Source organism: Pseudophryne corroboree, chromosome 6 (assembly GCF_028390025.1).
Source record: "Pseudophryne corroboree isolate aPseCor3 chromosome 6, aPseCor3.hap2, whole genome shotgun sequence".
Taxonomy (NCBI): domain Eukaryota; kingdom Metazoa; phylum Chordata; class Amphibia; order Anura; family Myobatrachidae; genus Pseudophryne; species Pseudophryne corroboree.
The window spans coordinates 299986587-300006096 of record NC_086449.1 but is presented as its reverse complement, the minus strand read 5'-3'; the positions used below and the strand labels follow the sequence as shown (position 1 = coordinate 300006096).

Sequence of the window (19510 nt, the reverse complement as noted above, 5' to 3'; positions counted from 1 at the left end):
TTAAGATCCCAAGGTGCCGTAGGAGGCACAAAGGGCGATTGGATGTGCAGAACACCCTTCAAGAACGTCTGAACCTCAGGGAAGGAAGCCAATTGTTTCTGGAAGAAAATGGACAAGGCCGAAATCTGGACTTTCAAGGAGCCCAAACGTAGGCCACATCCACACCTGACTGTAGAAAAAGGAGAAAATATCACAGTTGAAATTCCACTGCAGGAAAATAAAATTTTTCACACCGCGAGACATATTTTTTCCAACTACGGTGGTAATTCTCTCGCAGAGGCAGAGGCCACGGGTCCTCCAGGAGCAACTCCAGTAGATTCGCGTACCAGGCCCTTCTCAGCCAATCTGGAGCAATGAGAATTGCTTGAACTTTTTCCCTTTTTAGAATTCTTGGGATCAGTGGAAGAGGTGGGAACATGTAAACCATCTGGTAAACCCACGGAGTCACCAGAGCGTCCACCGCCACTGCTTGTGGGTCCCTTGACCTGGAACAATAGCGCTTTAGCTTCTTGTTAAGATGAGAGGCCATCATGTCTATATGTGGAATTCCCCACCAACTTGTCAAGGACTCGAACACCCGCGGAGGAAGGCCCAACTCTCCTGGGTGGAGGTCGTGTCTGCTGAGGAAGACCGCTTCCCAGTTGTCTACTCCCGGAATGAAGATAGCCGACAGCGCTACCGCTCGTCTTTCTGCCCAGAGGAGAATTTTTGTTACCTCTGACATTGCAGCTCTGCTCTTTGTTCCGCCCTGTCGGTTTATGTACGTTACTGCCGGCACATTGTCCGACTGAACCTGAATGGCTTGATCTTGAAGATGATGTGATGCCTGTAGAAGGGCGTTGTATACGGCCCTTAGTTCCAGAAAGTTGATCGGAAAGAATGGTTTCTTGACTTGACCATTTTCCTTGGAACTGTTCCCCTTGGGTGACTGCTCCCCAACCTCTGAGGCTTGTGTCCGTGGTTAGCAGAATCCAATTTTGAATCCCGAACAGTCGACCCTCGGTCAGGTGAGAAGTCTGGAGCCACCACAGAAGAGAAATCCTGGCTTTTGGTGACAGACGTATCCTCTGGTGCATGTGAAGATGCGATCCGGACCATTTGTCCAGCAAATCCAGCTGGAATGGCCTGGCATGAAACCTTCCAACGGAAGGAACACCCTTTTTTCCTCCGCATCCAGGATCATTCCTAGGAACGGAAGCCTCCGTGTTGGTTCCAGGTGGGATTTCGGTAGGTTCAGAATCCACCTGTGATCCTGGAGAAGTCAGGTTCAGAGGGTAATGCTGTCCAACAACCTCTCCCTGGAAGGCGCTTTTATCAGAAGGTCTTCCAGGTATGGTATTATGTTCACTCCCTGTTTGCGGAGAAACGTCATCTCTGCCATTACACTGGTGAATACCCTTGGTGTTGTGGAGAGGCCAAATGGCAGGGCCTGAAACTGGTAGTGACAGTCCTGTAGTGCAAACCTTAGATATGCCCGACGAGGCAGTCAAATCGGAATGTGAAGTTACGCATCCTTGATGTCCAGAGACACCAGGAATTCCTCCTCCTCCAGACCTGAGATCACTGCTCTCAGGGACTCCATCTTGAATTTCAACACCCTTAAATACAGGTTCAGAGACCTCACCGAACCGTCCGGTTTCGGTACCACAAACAGGTTGGAGTAATAACCCTTGTTTTGTAGTTGAAGTGGAACTGGGACAATGACCTGAGTCAGCACCAGTTTTTGAATTGCCGCCTGTAAAGTCACACTTGCTCCCACCTGCCTGTCTTCTAGGCAGTGTGGTCCACCGTCATGCTGAAGGCTTTGAGGAAGCAGACCCGGAGGTGTGTTCCTAAAAACCTGCAGCTGCTGGTTTCCTGGTTTTACCTCTATTACCTAGAAGAGGAACCCTTGGATTTGCCTTTGAATTTTGCTGTCCGAAAGGACTGCAGAGTTGGAGCAGTGTAGGTTTTTCTAGCTGGGGGTGTAGCGGAAGGAAGGTACGTAGACTTACCCGCCGTAGCCTTGGATATTAGCTTATCCAGTTCATCGCTGAACAGGACCTCTCCTGTGAAATGCAGATTTTCCATTCCTTTCCTGGAGTCCGCATCTGCAGTCCACTGGCGTAGTCACAGTCCCCTGCGTGCTGACACTGCCATGGCAGTGGTGCGAGCGTTGAGCAAACCAAATTCCTTTAAGGCCTCCACCATAAAATTAGCAGAATCTTGGAAATGCTGCAGGAATAAAACAAATGTCCCCCCTGGGTAAGATATCCAAACTGTCAATTAGGTTACCTGACCATTTTACGATGGCTCTAGTGATCCATGCGCAAGCAATAGTGGGTCTCTGGTCCGCCGACATGTATAGTGATTTGAGAGTGTTTCCAATTTTGCGGTCAGCTGTGTCCTTTAAGGATGCTGCCCCAGGCACCGGTAAGACAATATTACGCGACAACCTAGATACTGATGAGTCGACAATCGGCGGGTTTTCTCATTTCTTTCTATCATCCAGAGTAAAGGGAAATTATGTAATCAATCTTTTAAGGATCTGAAATTTCTTGTCAGGGTTAGCCCAAGTTTCTTCAAACAGAGGATTCAATTCCTTAGATGCAGGAAAAGTAGTCGAGGATTTCTTTTTTACATTAAAAAAAAAAGGATTCCACCTCTGCTGTCTTGTCAGGAATGTGCAGGACATTTCTGATAGCCTCTATCAGGGCCTGTACGCCCTGTGACAAGACAGCATTTCCCCCGCTAGCATCCACCTCACCCTCCTCTGGATCTAATGTATCGTCATCAGTGTCATCCTGTATGAGCTGGGTCAGAGAACGGTTTTGTGGGCATACGGCAGGGGTATGAGACACTGGTATGGGAACTGAATCTCTATCAGGTCATCCATAGAATGGATTGAAATTTGTGTCTCTTTCTCATTATTGGATAGTTTTGTTGAAATATTCGAAATCATCCCTTTAATGGAAGCTAACCGTGGGGTGGAATATCTGCCCCACTAGCCTGAGAATGAGCACTATCCTGGGTACAGGGTAGTGAGTCTCCAGGGGAAGAAAGGCACTCAGCCGTGCAGGAAACAGTCCCTGGACATGGTAATGTGAAGGGGGACACACTCACACACCCAGAAGGGGAAAACACAGTTTAACCAAACACAGAGCCCCCAGGGAGACACAGAAATCGGAGCCAGTCACACACAGTGCCCCTATAGCCAAGAAATTATCAGCTGGGTCCCCACACTAAGTCCCTTAATAAGGCTTAGTATATAACACTACTCCCCCCTCCCCCCCCCTTCTAAGGCCCCCTGGTACCGCTGAGGAAACTCGGGAGTCTTTGTGGAGGAGCTGCGCTTCCCTGCGATTCCTGTCAGAGCATGCTGCAGAGGGAAAATTACGCTGGTGAGCTGCTGGATCCACATAATGAAGCCCCATCCCCTTAATGGCGCTCGGCTTCCCGCTTTTATTTAGACTGAACTGAGGTTATTTTCACACTAACAAAGGGTTAAAATCCTTGTCAGTCATGGGTGCCAGTGTGGGTATCATTGGTGGCTCAGCGCGCCCCTCACAGCGGGACACATGCCGCCGCATGTCCTTCTGAGCCCCCTGGAGCACAGCCTGTACTCAGTGCTGTGCTCCTACCCTTGTACCCTTCCCGCCGGTGACCCGCTAACCGGGACGCCAGCGCTCTACTCACCACTCTTCTCTCTTCTAGCTCTGTTAGGGGTGGCGGCGTGCTGCGGGAGGGTACGCTGCGCAGTGGTGTGGCTTGCAAATATCTCCCTCAGCAGCTTGGTGTCCTGTCAGCAGAGAAACGGGACCATTAACTCTCCAGGGAGTTGGGCCGGTTTTCCCCCCTAAGTCCCACGCGGCAGGCAGGCTGGTGCCAAGCAGCCCTGCCTGAAAATCACAAAATAGAAAATAAATGCAGAAAACTCTTCAGGAGCTTCCCTAAGCGTGACCGGCTCCTCCGGGCACATTTTCTAAACTGAGTCTGGTAGTAGGGGCATAGAGGGAGAAGCCAGTGCACACTATTGATTTCTTAAAGTGCCCAAGGCTCCTAGTGGACTCGTCTATACCCCATGGTACTAATGTGGACCTCAGTATCCTCTAGGACATAAGTGAAAGTGAGTGTTCGTCACTAATAATTCTGGACCATGCACCGCTCTCTGTCTCGAAAACTTAGTGTTGACACACACACACACACAGAGAGAGAGAGGGGGAGAGAGAGGGAGGGAGAGTTTTTCTTATGAAATTCGTCATCTGTTTGATATGTCACATATCTACCTTCCCAAATTAAAAAATTAGAGTTGCATCCAAGATGGCAGTCGTACTGGTGATATACCCCAAAAAGTTTTCTGCCACTCCCATAGCATGTGTAGACACTGGATTAATATTTCCTTTTTATAAGGGTATTTCCACACTTATGGACCACTATATTTATTTATCACACACGTTTAAGGTATGTACCCATGGTGAGATTCGGGCTAAACCCAGATTCTCACTATGCGATAGGGACTAGGTCCGTATCGCAGGCATAGATGACTGTGTTAGCGATATTGACTATGTGCGATTTTGACTAAATGCCAATTTTGACTATCTTTTCTATGAGATAGTCAAAATTTACTTGCCTGCATAGTCTATCTAGGCTTACGATACCGACCTCGTGGGACCGCGCATCGGGATCGCAAGGCAACTTTCACCTTGCGATCTGCACTAACTTTCCTTACAATTTTGAGTATATAGTCAAAATCGTAAGAAAAAAAATCTTACCATGTGTACACACCTTTACTTTGTAAAATGTGACCACCCATTGTGCAAGACCATATTATAAGTTTATTTTACATTTGTTTTTAGATCTTCAAAATTGTGTGTCACGTATGTGGACGTCACCTCAGTGTGTGTCACAGGAGAAACGTGTTTGAGAACTACTGGCATAGGATACAGGTACTTGTAGTAGAGATGCTGAGGTATAACTCCATCCAAATCAAAATAAACAAATAAATAAACAAATGTCACAAATTTAACTCATCAAAACTTCAACTGGGCTAAAATAAATGTACACAGAAGACAATAGAAAGATCTATAATAAACTGACTTTATCTGACACAAACTGCAGAATCCATAAACAAATCTCTTACATACTTCCAGCTTTCTGCAAGCAATGCTTGAAAATATGCTACTGTATGAAATAAATCCGCATCAGCCAGAGAAGGAAATACTCTAAGAGTTACGGGCCATACACACTCGGCGATAATACTGAAAGATATGAACGATCTCGTTCATTAATGAACGAGATACCGTTCATATCTTTCAGTGTGGAGGTATCAGCGATGAACGATGCACGGCCCCACGCTCGTTCATCGTTGTTTGTGAAAGCAGGCCAATATGGACGATCTCATCCATATTTGCCTGCACTGCTATGGAGCCGGGTGACAGGGGAGTGAAGAAACTTCACCGTCACTGTCCTCCCGCCACCAGGTCGCCCGTATCCGCCGTCGGGCAGATCGACGGCAGATCGCAAAGTGTGTAGGGCCCATTAGCGTTCACATATCAAGCACTTGTGACAAACCTTTAACATAATATCTGCCTTGTGATTTTCTGAAATTCAGTTCTGATTAGAACTGAGGAGGTTGTTCTTGTGATTCAGGCCAATGTGCGTGCCGCTTTCTCCTACTGCTCCCATCACACTGGAATATAAACTCTTTGGGGCAGCACATCCCCAGTGCACTTATGAGTTTCTCACTGTACTGAATAATATTGCTGTCTTACACTCAACCTAATGACATACATACATGGATGCACAATATATAGGAAACACTGAAATGCTGGTACTATAATGACATGCACTGAAACAAATGAAACTAAGCTTAATTCATATACATTTAACTTTCCAGTTCAAGCCACTTACAGCACTAGAAACGGCACCAGCATTGTAATCCATGTTGGTATTCCGAACACTGGGATCCTGACCGAATCCCCTAGAAACAGAGTAGTACATATCATAATATATTGAAGCAATCCATGACTACTCTGTACACTAACCCTCAAAAGTCTTCCATACACTTAGAAAGAGCAGCATATACCAACAGGTAAAAGGTCTTTTAGAAAACAATTAAGGGGGGATTCAGAAACATCGGGAGCCAAAAACATTCCTTTTTTCGCGATTCCTCGCCCTAGTTTACTGGGGATAATTGAATATCCACGGTGCCAACAACCAACCGCGGGTAATTGAATTCCCCTCCAAGACTCCTACCAGACGTTTCAACAGCCTTTAAAATAACCTAAAGATAGGGTGGGTAAAATAATGTACAGTATAGGGGCCAGACAGCTAAATTAAATTACATTATCCCAGTTTCTGTTATATGGGCGAGATTCAAATGTTATTGCCCCCTATCTCCCATCTAATTTGACACGTCCCCAGTTTTCTCGCTGATCATGCTCACAGCAGTCACGTTTAGCCACGTAAAAATGGCTAAACCAAACTAAAATATCGAGCGCGACGCAAAAAGTTCTGGTTTGGTCACTTTTCATGCATTTTAGCTCGCCACTCCTGGGGGTAGCGAATGCTGATGTCGCGTCCAATTGCAGCAACATTTGAATGGCTGCTAGCGGGCGCGAATCTCGCCCTATACCTGTATATGCATGATTAAGCAGCTCTATAAGTTTTTCGACAATATAATGAACTCAACTTCTGCTAAAAATGATGTCATCGTGTTGGCAGCTAATAACAGTTTAATGAACTCTGACCCTTCCCACCAGTGTCAGTGATGTTACAGCATTACATACATCTACAGTCTCCACGCATCTGTTATTTCCCATACTTACTAATCACATACCCCTGCCGATAACAGCACAGGTTCCTGAAAATCATCCAACATCACACTGTCCATAACCAAAAATGTATAACACAGAAGAAAGTTAAAAGGCACACAGCGCAAACCCCTGTGCAGCCGAGCTCTGCAAAAATATTTTTGTGCAGTTTCTGAGCAGGTCTGAACTTACTCAGCCCTTGCGATCACTTCAGCCTGTCTGGTCCCGGAATTGACGTCAGACACCCGCCCTGCAAATGCTTGGACACGCCTGCATTTTCCCAAACACTCCCTGAAAACGGTCAGTTAACACCCATAAACGCCTTCTTCCTGTCAATCTCCTTGCGATCGGCTGTGCGAATCGATTCTTCGTTAAATCCACCGCTTTGTACCCGTACGACTCGCCTGCGCAGTAGTGACCTGATCGCTGCACTGCGAAAAACAGCAGCGTGCGAACAGGTCGAAACGACCCCCTTTCACTATGCTAAACAAGCCAACAAGAAGAGGGGGCAGCGGCGTGTCATGAGCATCCACTTTGAGAGCCCAGAGGGCGAATCTTAATGTAGTTTCTATAGAATTGAACCAATCACCCACGTTCATCAGACGTCCTGCTCCACCAGGTAAATTACTAATAGATTACCAGTACAGGTTGAGTATCCCATATCCAAATATTCCGAAATACGGAATATTCCGAAATACGGACTTTTTTGAGTGAGAGTGAGATAGTGAAACCTTTGTTTTTTGATGGCTCAATGTACACAAAATTTGTTTAATACACAAATTTATTAAAAATATTGTATTAAATGACCTTCAGGCTGTGTGTATAAGGTGTATATGAAACATAAATGAATTGTGTGAATGTAGACACACTTTGTTTAATGCACAAAGTTATAAAAAATATTGGCTAAAATGACCTTCAGGCTGTGTGTATAAGGTGTATATGTAACATAAATGCATTCTGTGCTTAGATTTAGGTCCCATCACCATGATATCTCATTATGCTATGCAATTATTCCAAAATACGGAAAAATCCCATATCCAAAATACCTCTGGTCCCAAGCATTTTGGATAAGGGATACTCAACCTGTATATAAAATGAATGCGCAGTCTGGAACCTGACCCTTACGGGTTGTTTTGGGCGCCTGATGGATGATATTCAATTGTTTTGCATTTAAATGCGAATGCCACATGCACCAATTACTTATCGCACATGTCACAGCCAAATGTAGCGGGTAAAACAGCAGAACTGGTGTAAAGTGCTGGGTGTATGATCTGTGCATTTCAAATGCATGAAATGGTGTAAGTTTTGTTTGTAATTACCAATCTTCTAGCATGTTCTATAAATAAGCCTTTTATTTCCACAGCGTGTGGAATAGAGCCAGAATGTCAAATCATTTAATTAGCCCATTTCCCGTTATGTGCAGCCTGACCTTAGACAAAATTCCACAGGGGAAAATAAATAAAACAAAAATAAAAAAAAATGTACGATATTTTATCAGAAAATGTGAACGACAACATGCATGTATTACAGTGGTTGTTAAATTAAAATAATAAATATTGGGGCATTAATAGTGAAACAGAAAATGGAGAAAAAGAAAATAAATTTCAATAAAAGCTCCTGGCCTGTGACAAGAGGGGAGATCAGTGCTGCTCCATATGCTAAACACAGAATCCATACATACAGACTTTATTTGACATTATCTATCTGTCCTACCATGCATAGTGACAGCTCCCCCCAATCAGCCCCCACTGCAGTCACAGAGCCTGGACAGATCACCAAGTGAGGGCAGGAGGACCAATAAGCATAGTGGGGTCTGGCAGCTGAGTGGGACCAGCTGGGGTGACCAGGCATATTGTTTAGTAGTTTAACAATTGAAAAACAAAAATTACTGATTAAACAAGGCAGGGGTAAAGAACACGTGGCACTCCGGGTTCAGTATGATATCCCAGCTGAAGGGATGCCAGCTGTCAGGATCCAGACTAATACAGTCAGCGAGTCCCCTCGCAGGCTCGCCACACTTCGGGCCTGGTGGTGAGCTTCGCGCGCCACGGGTTCTATTCTCAATCGGGTGGTGGCATGGACCCACCACCCGAGTGGGAATACAGGGGGGGCGGTCAGTATTCCGAAAGCCGGTGTATTAACTACCTCCAGGCACTCCAGCTGCTGTGAAACTAAACATCCCAGCATGACCTGCCACAGCATTGCTGTTAGCCCAAAGGTTCTCAAACGTGGTCCTCAAGGCACCCCAATGATCTTCAAGTTTTTTTATCTTCCAGTTATTAAATCATTCCTTAACCACTACCCTGGCATGGTCGCATCAGTTGTGACCATAGCAGCAAGTGTCTTATCTGACCTGGTCGCACAGGATACAACCAGTCAGAGAGTGTTTGCAGCGGCAGGCAAAAAAAAAAAAAAACGTCCCTCCGCTGCTGCTGTCAGAGGGACCTCTGTCTCCCTGCACCCTCCCCCAGCCAATTGGCTCCTAACTGCCATGTTACAGGCTGTGTTTGAAAAATGAGTTAGCAGCTGAGTGGTTGGTACGTTATCACATTTTGGATCCTGCCTGGTGGTTTTGTGAAAATTTGGTATAGTTCCAGTAGAATCCAGCTTTTACCTACATCCATAAATGATAATTAATGTAGTAACCTGAGGTACAATAGTAGTCTGAGTTGCATAGGCAGATATGAAAAAATAACAGTACAATAACAATACAGCAGATACCCATTTTTTGCAAGTAATACCCCTTTGCCACTGCCTTCAAAAACTTATTGATAACGGAGTTATTGCTCAGTGGAAAAAGCTCCACCCCGGTCCAGTGATCTGGGAATCCAACCCTGGTTTACCTGTCAATGACCCGAGTGAGCTGCAGTGTAAATGGGTAACCCGTGTCGTCTGACTCGGGTCCAGTTTACAGAACTGGAAGAGCTGCATTCCGGAACAAGGAGATGTCATCTCCAAGCATCGGCACTGCACCCATGTGTAGTGCGAACGGCGCCAGTGCGGGAATAACCCAGATTGGCGTTGAGGTGAGAAAGGGTCTGACCCAGTTTGGAGATGTAGGGCAGATGTTTTAAGCTCGGAGAAGTGATAAAGAAGTGGCAGGTGATAACTCACCAGCCAATCATTATGGGTTTATAAAAATAACAGTTAGCCCCTGTAAGGATTATATCTTCCAGTTACTAAATCATTCCTTAACCACTTGCCTCACATGGTCGCATCAGATTTTTATTTCAAATATCAAAAATGTATATACAGGTTGAGTATCCCTTATCCAAAATGCTTGGGACCAGAGGTATTTTGGATATCGGATTTTTCCGTATTTTGGAATAATTGCATACCATAATGAGATGTCATGATAATGGGACCTAAATCTAAGCACAGAATGCATTTATGTTTAATATACACCTTATACACACAGCCTAAAGGTCATTTTAGCCAATATTTTGTATAACTTTGTGCATTAAACAAAGTGTGTCTACATTCACACAATTCATTTATGTTTCATATACACCTTATACACACAGCCTGAAGGTCATTTAATACAATATTTATAATAACTTTGTGTATTAAACAAATTTTGTGTACATTGAGCCATCAAAAATCAAAGGTTTCACTATCTCACTCTCACTCAGAAAAGTCCGTATTTCGGAATATTCCGTATTTCGGAATATTTGGATATGGGATACTCAACCTGTATATATTTTTTTTCACTAAAACCATTTTGAATAAGGTTAAATACACATTCTACAATTAATTCACTCATAAAATATACAGACATTTTATGAGCATTTTTCAGAAAATAATTTGTCAGTTAAGTGGTTATGGGTATAGTGGATACTAAGGAAACAGCACAATTTCTGAAACTAAAAGGGTTTGTAAGGAACGGTTTTTATATTCATCTTCAACAAACACTCTTAAATGCAAACAGATAAATTACGTAAGCGAATGGACCAGCACATTTCCACAGTGCTAATGCTTTGTGCAATGTAATACAGTACTACGGAAGCAGTGAACACTCAAAGCACTGTACATAGTACATCATGGGGGCCTATCTATTAAAGTATATTTGTATAATACCTGCACATATTATCTCTAAACTGTAACACGGAGGGACTGCAGCAGCAGATATCTGCCACAGTATCTGCTGCCGCCAACACTATCTCCAGTTGGCGCTAACCTATGAGCTACCCTTCGGAGGTTTGTTTGGGAGAGGAGTTGGGGCAATGAGGATTATTTATTTTCAGCAGCAGTTTGCAAATAATAACTATACCCCTATATGCAGCAAGAAAGATTAAAAAAGCATTTTAAATATTCTGTTTAAAAGCAAAGAAAGAAAAAGGTTTTGCCTATGCTTTAACCATGTGCATAAGCTTAGACAACATACTGACAAGGCACTTCAACAGTATTCCTTTGACATTGAATGCAGCCGCACAGTATATCTACGGCCCGGTTCCCCATTCCAGCAAAATACTGCATGTTAAACACCCCAGACTCTGCGATCCCGATCATGTTTGGGTTACCGTCAGTAAATCAAGGGATTTCCAACATGTTGGATTTTGCTGACGACCCGATGCAGGCATCAGCACAACAGGGCATTGCCCTTATACTTGACTAATGTATGGGCCCCATTACTAAGCATCAATGTATGCATTGGGGGAAATAAATTTAGTGGGAAATACCATTGTGCAGTATCGTGATGCCTAGCTGTGTACACATTCGGCACTTTCAGTAGCGCTGGCATCACAAGTTTTCCCTCACACCTTTATAGGGTGCCAATGCGCGCGATGACCTGTTCAGGAAAAGCACCTCACACCAGTGTGAATTGTCCCCATTGTCCATACTAAATAAGGATGAGAGAAAAAAAAAAAAAAAGTAGTAAAAACTTTCAGTCTACCATTAGCAATGAAATGTAAATCCAATTATACCTATTGTACACACACATCCCCATGCTATAACCTGTATTACACTTCAGTGGCACACAAAATATATTCGCACATGGCAAAAGTAACATAATAACTTATGAGGACCTGTCAATAGATTTTCTTCTACCGTGACAGTGAAGGAGAAAACTACAATTATGAGATCAACAATCACAAATGAAGCTGCACACAGGTAACAGATCTCATATGTACGACGCAGAAATGTCATGCTGCAATACATCATACACACACTACAGAGCCTATCAGCATTCACCGGACCAATAACCTCCTGAGATGCAGAACTTGAGCTGGGAAAGTGACTAACGTATAACCAATATCATCAGCACAGAGGCGATGACATAGGAAGGCTACGGCTAGTAACACACGCAGCCTCCGAGTACCACCTGCTGCCCGGCTGGGGCTAGGACCGTGCAGCCCAGATTGCGTGCTGCGGCAGCCGTGCCCGGGACCACCACACTGCCCTCCCGCCCGCCGGTGCCCACACTGTACCTTCCATGCCAGCAGCAGCACATTCATGATGGCCAGCAAGGGGCACGGCCCGTTCTCGTTCTGGGTGACGATCGGGGTGCTCTCCTCCTTCCACCGTATCCACTTGATGTGATAGACGGACTGTCCCGTGTAGCGGTCCCTGGCCGCCTGCGCCTCCCCGTCCTCCTCCTCTGCTCCGAACAGCCTCTCCTCCGCACCCTCGCTGACCAGCTCGGAGCTGGGGCAGGAGAGCAGGTTGGAAAAGGATTCCAGGGAGTCCAGGCTCTGCGATCCCTCGGGGGCGCTGTGACCGCTGCTGCTCGGCTCCTCGGGGGTGAGGGAACCGGTAGGTCCCTTCCCTGCAGCCGGCTCGGTGAAGCTCCCTGACAGGCTCCCATCCTCAGCGTTCGCCCTGTCCGAGGCTATAGGCACGCTTCCAGCAATGGGCAGCTCCTTGCCGTCGGTCTTCGCGGCCTGTTGCTTCTCCTCTTCCGCCGGAGCCAGCGGCTGCTCGCTGCCTGGAGCCGGTACCCGCAACCGAGAACTACAATCCCCGGGGCACACCGGCTGCGCATCTCGCTTGGCAGGATTCAAAGCTACAGTTTCGGAGAACTCCGCCGGCCCAATCCCGACGGTAGCGGCCGCCGTGTCGAGGCTCTCCATTACCGGGTGTTTACCGGGACCGCAGCGGCTCCTCAGCAGCTGTCCCGGCCGCCATGACAACCCTGCCCCTAATGACGTCATGCACAGCTGGGCGTCTGTCTCCTATATAACCAAAGTGATGGAGTCAACTGGTCCATGTATTCGGTATCAATAAAGTTATTCAAACAGTGACAGGCAGCGGCGCTGTGTTCGCTGTAGGAAAGGTCCTCTGCACGAAGAGAATCTAGACGCTACCGTGCGGGCTGTAGGGAATGGGATTACCTGGTAGAACTTCTTCACCCGGGAATTTGCCTTTCTGGGGTATATTCAATTAAAGTCGGATCCAATCCGACATGCATTTGTCGGAATGGATCCAACAGAATGAACGGCCAAATCCGACCTGAGAGTGCCGCCCATCGTCACCTGTATTTTCTATGGTGCTGCCGCACCAGGGAGGGCACCCAGGCAAGTTATTTCTTTACCAGAGTGCCGACCACCAACTGTAACATATATCTGTCACAACTGAGGGCTGGTGCTGACCAGGGGGAAGCCTCAGTTTTAGGGGCTGAGGTATATGTGTACCTGGGAGGCAGTACAGGGTTCTTGGACATGCAGGGAACCTTTAGAACAAATGCCCGAAGGCGTGACCAAGACAACGAAGGAAAGTTCAAAGGTTTTATTAAACACAGTTCAGAGGAATACTGATGACTTGGTGCTGGTAATAGGAAACACAGTTCAGAGGAATACTGATGATAGAAAACCGATGGTGACTTGGGATCGATGGTGGAACACCGATGGTAACTTGGGATCGATGGCAGAACACCGATGGTGACTTGGGATCGATGGCGGAACACCGATGGTGACTTGGGATCGATGGCGGAACACCGATGGTGACTTGGGATCGATGGCGGAACACCGATGGTGACTTGGGATCGATGGCGGAACACCGATGGTAACTTGTGATCGATGGCGGAACACCGATGGTGACTTGGGATCGATGGCGGAACACCGATGGTGACTGGAGATCGATGGTGGAACACCGATGGTTACTGGCAGGGCAGAGCACTGCTGGAAGCTGGTGTCGGTAACTGCCAGTCACAGGATGCAATGATGAGACACTGCAGAGTCAGGCTGTACTGCAGAGAAAGTCCATGGGAGGACTGCACACTGGAATTACTGAAGACAATTGAAGCACTGACAATCTTTCCAGCCCAGGAACAAGATATTTATACCAGCTGGGAAACAGGGATTGGCTGGCTGATTAAGCAGAGTCTAGAGTGCAGCTGCTGGGTAATTAGGTAGAAACCAGAGTGCAGCTGATAGGCTGAAAAGCAACATGTGATGAAAGCAAACATGGCTGTGCCCATGTTTGCTTTTGGAGGGAAAGATTGTTTGTAACTTGCATGTGAGCTTTAACCATGAAGCTGCCAGAATCACAGTGAAGAGTTTTGAGACAATGAGATGCAGCGTGCTGCATGCAGACAGTGCAGATGGAATCCAGGCTTGGAACACTGGGACAGTCTCAGGAGGCATTTGGAAGGTAAATACTGATAAGGAATTACCTGGATCGTGACAGCACCCCCTCCTTTAGGAGTGGCCCCAGGACACTTCTTATAAATTCTTTACCTGAACAAATGGAAGAATCTAGATTGAATCCTGATGAACTTGAACTGTCTGGAACCAGAGGAGACTGTACTGGACCTATGGACGAGACCAGACTGAGTCCAGACAAACTTGAACCGGCTGAGACCGGCGGAGACTTTAGACTGACATTCGAATCAGCTGGAACTGAAGGAGTCTTTGGACCTACGGCTGGAACCGGATTGGGTCCAGAGATATTGGAATCGGCTGGAACCGAAGGAATCTTCAGACAGACGGATGGAACCGGATTTAGTCTAAAGACAGTTGAATCAGCTGGAACTGAAGGAGTCAGAATCCGGTTAGAACCGGAATGAGTGGTATCTGAGTGTTCAGTTAGACCATCCTGGACCTGGTCCATGCTGGATGCCAACAGGGTGGTGCTCGCTGAAGACGGCAAACAGGAGTTCATAACTGCATCTGTAGCACAAAAATTTCCATCTGGGAACTTGGCTCTGGATACTTCCCTTGGGGCTGAAACTTTGGTGACCCCTCCTGGGGTTGACGAATCAGACACCTCTCAGGGTTGTTTTCTCCAGCACCCCTCCTGGGGCTGACAGATCAGAAACTCCTTTTTGAGAAGACTCATATGCCCCTACTAGAGCTTGAACATTGGATACCCCTCCTGGGGTTGCAGAAACGAACGCCCCTTCTTGGGCTGTAGACACAGACGTCCCTTCTTGGGCTGTAGACACAGACGCCCCTTCTTGGGCTGTAGACACAGACGCCCCTTCTTGGGCTGTAGACACAGACGCCCCTTCTTGGGCTGTAGACACAGACGCCCCTTCTTGGGCTGTAGACACAGACGCCCTTCCTTGGGCTGAGGAAAGTTCGGACACTAGGATCTGGTACTGTACCAGATATTTACCGACTGTTTGTGTCCCCTGACGTAGCCGGAGGATATCAGAAGAGGCAGAGGTCACCCGACCTGGTTCATCAAAGATGCGCCTGAAGGTTGCCACGAAATCTGCATATGAAGAGAGCAGGGCATCAGACTTCTCCCATAGAGGTGATACCCAATTGAGGGCGGAGCCACTGAGGAGGGAGATGATGTAAGCAACTTTGGTGCGGTCAGTTGGGAAACTGCCAGGCTGTAACTCAAAATATATCTCACACAGATTTAGGAAACCCCGACAGGCTTTTGGGGAACCATCAAACTTGGCAGGTGTCGGTAAATGGAGACAAGGAGCAGAAACGGGAATGGTGGGTGGGGATACCACCAAAGGTACTGCAGTCGGCACACTGGACGCCCCTGAACCATGAAGGGTTACTTGTATTTCATCCAGCCGAGAGGAGAGGTCCTGGAGACAGCGGATCACATGGCCCCGTGTAGCCCCCTGACGTTCAAGGCAGGCTGCAAGTTCTTGCATCGGCCTGGTCGCTTGGACCTGGTCTCCGGCCGGATCCATTAGGTCAGTGCTTACTGTCACAACTGAGGGCTGGTGCTGACCAGGGGGAAGCCTCAGTTTTAGGGGCTGAGGTATATGTGTACCTGGGAGGCAGTACAGGGTTCTTGGACATGCAGGGAACCTTTAGAACAAATGCCCGAAGGCGTGACCAAGACAACGAAGGAAAGTTCAAAGGTTTTATTAAACACAGTTCAGAGGAATACTGATGACTTGGTACTGGTAATAGGAAACACAGTTCAGAGGAATACTGATGATAGAAAATCCCCAAATTTATACCTGCAGACTGTTTCCCATTGGTTTTGCAAACCTTGCAGGTGACTGAGTGTTTTAGAATAGCTGATCCTTCCAAGGCGGCGACGCCCATCCCATACCTCTGCAGCTGGAAGCTGCACAAACATTTGCTGCTGCCTCTGAGACCTCTCCTCCCAGATATGCCTGCAAGTCGTGCCCCTCGCCAGCAGCCCGCACCCCCACCGGAGGTACCATGCCAGAGCGTCCGGACAGGTAAGTACCGCTGGTCCCGGAACCCGATCCGCCGGACATTCAGTGGTGCTGTCCTGTGCTGTATATTATTTACTCCAAATAAAGGGGTTATTAATATTTAATCCAAATAATTTTTACAGGGTTTGCCCTGTGAGGTGTTGGGGTACGCTCTCTTGTGCCGCATATTGTGTTATATAACTCCTGAAAAATAATGGAGAACAAACATTTGGAGGATAAAACAGGGAAAGATCAAGAACAACTTCCTCCTAGTACTGAAGCTGCTGCCACTAGCCATGACATAGACAATGAAATATCAACGTCGTCTGCCAAGGCCGATGCCCAATGTGATACTATAGGGCATGTAAAATCCAAAAAGCCAAAGTTCAATAAAAAGACCCAAAAAAAGAAATTTAAATGGTCTGAGGAGAAACGTAAACTTGCCAATATGCCATTTACGACACGGAGTGGCAAGGAACGGCTGAGGCCCTGGCCTTTGTTTATGACTAGTGGTTCATCTTCACATGACGATGGAAGCCCTCATCCTCCCGCTGAAAAAATTAAAAGAGTTAAGCTGGAAAGAGCACAGAAAAGAACTGTGCGTTTTGAGATGGTATCACAAATCCCCAAGAAGAGTCCAAGTGTGTCGGCGGTTGCGATGCCTGACCTCTCCAACACTGGACGGGAAGAGGTGGCCTCTTCCACCATTTGCACGCCTCCTGCAAGTGCTGGAAGGAGCACCCACAGTCCAGTTCCTGAAATTCAAATTGAAGATGTCACTGTTGAAGTACACCAGGATGAGGATATGGGTGTTGCTGGCGCTCGGGAGGAAGTTGACGAGGATTCTGATGGTGATGTGGTTTGTTTAAGTCAGGCACCGGAGGAGACACCTGCTGTCCGTGGGATGAAGAAGCCCATTGTGATGCCTGGGCAAACTACCAAAAAAGCCACCTCTTCGGTGTGGAATTATTTCTCCACAAATCCGGACAACAGGTGTCAAGCCATCTGTTGCTTCTGTAAATCTGTAATAAGTAGGGGTAAGGATGTTAACCACCTAGGAACAGCCTCCCTTATACGTCACCTGCAGCGCATTCATCAGAAGTCAGTGTCAAGTTGTGAAACTTTGGGTAAGAGCGTAAGCATTCCACTGACACCTAAATCCCTTCTTCCTCCTGTACCCAAGCTCCTGCAAGCCACACCACCAATTCCCTCAACGTCAACTTCCTCCTCAGTCAGGAACATCAGTAGTCCTGCAGGCCATGTCACTGTCATGACTGAGGATTCCTCTACTAACCGGGATTCCTCTGGAGGATCCTTGAGTGTAATGCCTGCTGTTGCTGCCACTGCTGTTGTTGCTGCTGGGAATCAATCGTCATCCCAGAGGGGAAATCGGAAGACCACTTGTACTACTTCAACTAAGCAATTGATTGTCCAACAGTCCTTTGTGAGGAAGATGAAATATGACAGCAGTCATCCTGTTGCATAGCGGATAACTAAGGCCTTGACACTTATGTAGGTGTTAGACGTGCATCCGGTATCCGCCATTAGTGCAGTGGGATTTAGACAATTGATGGATGTATTGTGTCCCCGGCACCAAATCCCAACTAGGTTCCACTTCACTAGGCAGGCAATACCGAGAATGTACAAAGACGTCAGAAAAAGAGTCACCAGTGTCCTACAAAATGCGGTTGTATCCAGTATCCACTTAACCACGGACACGTGGACAAGTGGAACAGGGCAGACTAAGGACTATATGACTGTGACAGCCCACTGGGTAGATGTATGGCGTCCCGCAGCAAGAACAGCAGCAGCAACAGTAGCTGCATCTCGCAAACGCCAACTCTTTCCTAGGCAGGCTACGCTATGTATCACAGCTTTCCATAAGAGGCACACAGCTGACAACCTCTTACGGAAACTGAAGGACATCATCACAGAATGGCTTACCCCAATTAGACTCTCCTGGGGATTTGTGATATCGGACAACGCCACCAATATTATGCGTGCATTACATCTGGGCAAATTCCAGCATGTCCCATGTTTTGCACATACAATTAATTAGGTGGTGCAGAATTTTTTGAAAAATGACAGGGGTGTACAGGAGAAGCTGTCAGTGGCCGGCAAAATTGCGGGCCACTTTTGACATTCTGCCACCGCGTGCCGAAGACAGGAGCGCCAGCAAACACTCCGGAACCTGCCCTGCCATCAACTGAAGCAAGAGATGGTAACGAGGCGGAATTCAACACTCTATATGCTTCAGAGGATGGAGGAGCAGCAAAAGGCCATTAAAGCCTATACATCCACCTACGATATAGGCAAAGGAGGGGGAATGCACCTGACTCAAGCGCTCTGGAGAATGATTTCTGTCTTGTGCAAGGTTCTCCAACCCTTCGAACTTGCCACACGTGAAGTCAGTTCAGACACTGCCATCTTGAATCAGGTCATTCCCCTCATCAGGCTTTTGCAGAAGCAGCTGGATAAATTGAAGGAGGAGCTAAGACGGAGCGATTCCGCAAAGTATGTGGGACTTGTGGATGGAGCCCTTCATTCGCTTTGTCAGGATTCAAGGATGGTCAATCTGTTGAAATCAGAGCACTACATTTTGGCCACCGTGCTCGATCCTAGGTTTAAAGCCTACGTTGTATCTCTCTTTCCAGCAGACACAAGTCTGCAGAGGTGCAAAGACCTGCTGGTGAGTAAATTGTCAACTCAAGTGGAACGTGACCCGTCAACAGCTCCTCCTTCAATTTCTCCCGCCACTGGGGCTGCAAAGGAAAGGATAAGATTTCCTAGCCCACCCACTGGCGGTGATGCAGGGCAGTCAGGAGCGAGTGCTGACATCCAGTCCGGACTGAAGGACCTGCCAACGATTACTGACATATCTACTGTCACTGCATATGATTCTGTCACCATTGAAAGAATGGTGGAGGATTATATGAGTGACAGCATCCAAGTAGGCATGTCAGACAGTCCGTATGTATACTGGCAGGAAAAAGAGGCAATTTGGATGCCCTTGCATAAACTGGCTTTATTTTACCTAAGTTACCCCCCCCCCCCCCCCTCTAGTGTGTACTCTGAAAGAAGCCGATAACCTTGTCAGCGATCGGTATACGAGGTTACTTCCATCAAATGTGGAGAAGATGAT

General features: G+C 47.0%; 1 protein-coding gene across 1 annotated transcript in view; it reads right to left on the bottom strand.

Annotated features, from left to right (window-relative positions):
• MINDY2 (MINDY lysine 48 deubiquitinase 2) overlaps positions 1-13098 on the bottom strand; it is a 353927-nt gene extending 340829 nt beyond the window's left edge. The window contains 2 exon segments of the mRNA XM_063926174.1: positions 12221-12874; positions 12876-13098. Of these exon segments, the coding sequence (XP_063782244.1) occupies positions 12221-12874; positions 12876-12917 (696 nt within the window). The 5' untranslated portion in view covers positions 12918-13098.
• Positions 13099-19510: the final 6412 nt, after the last annotated feature.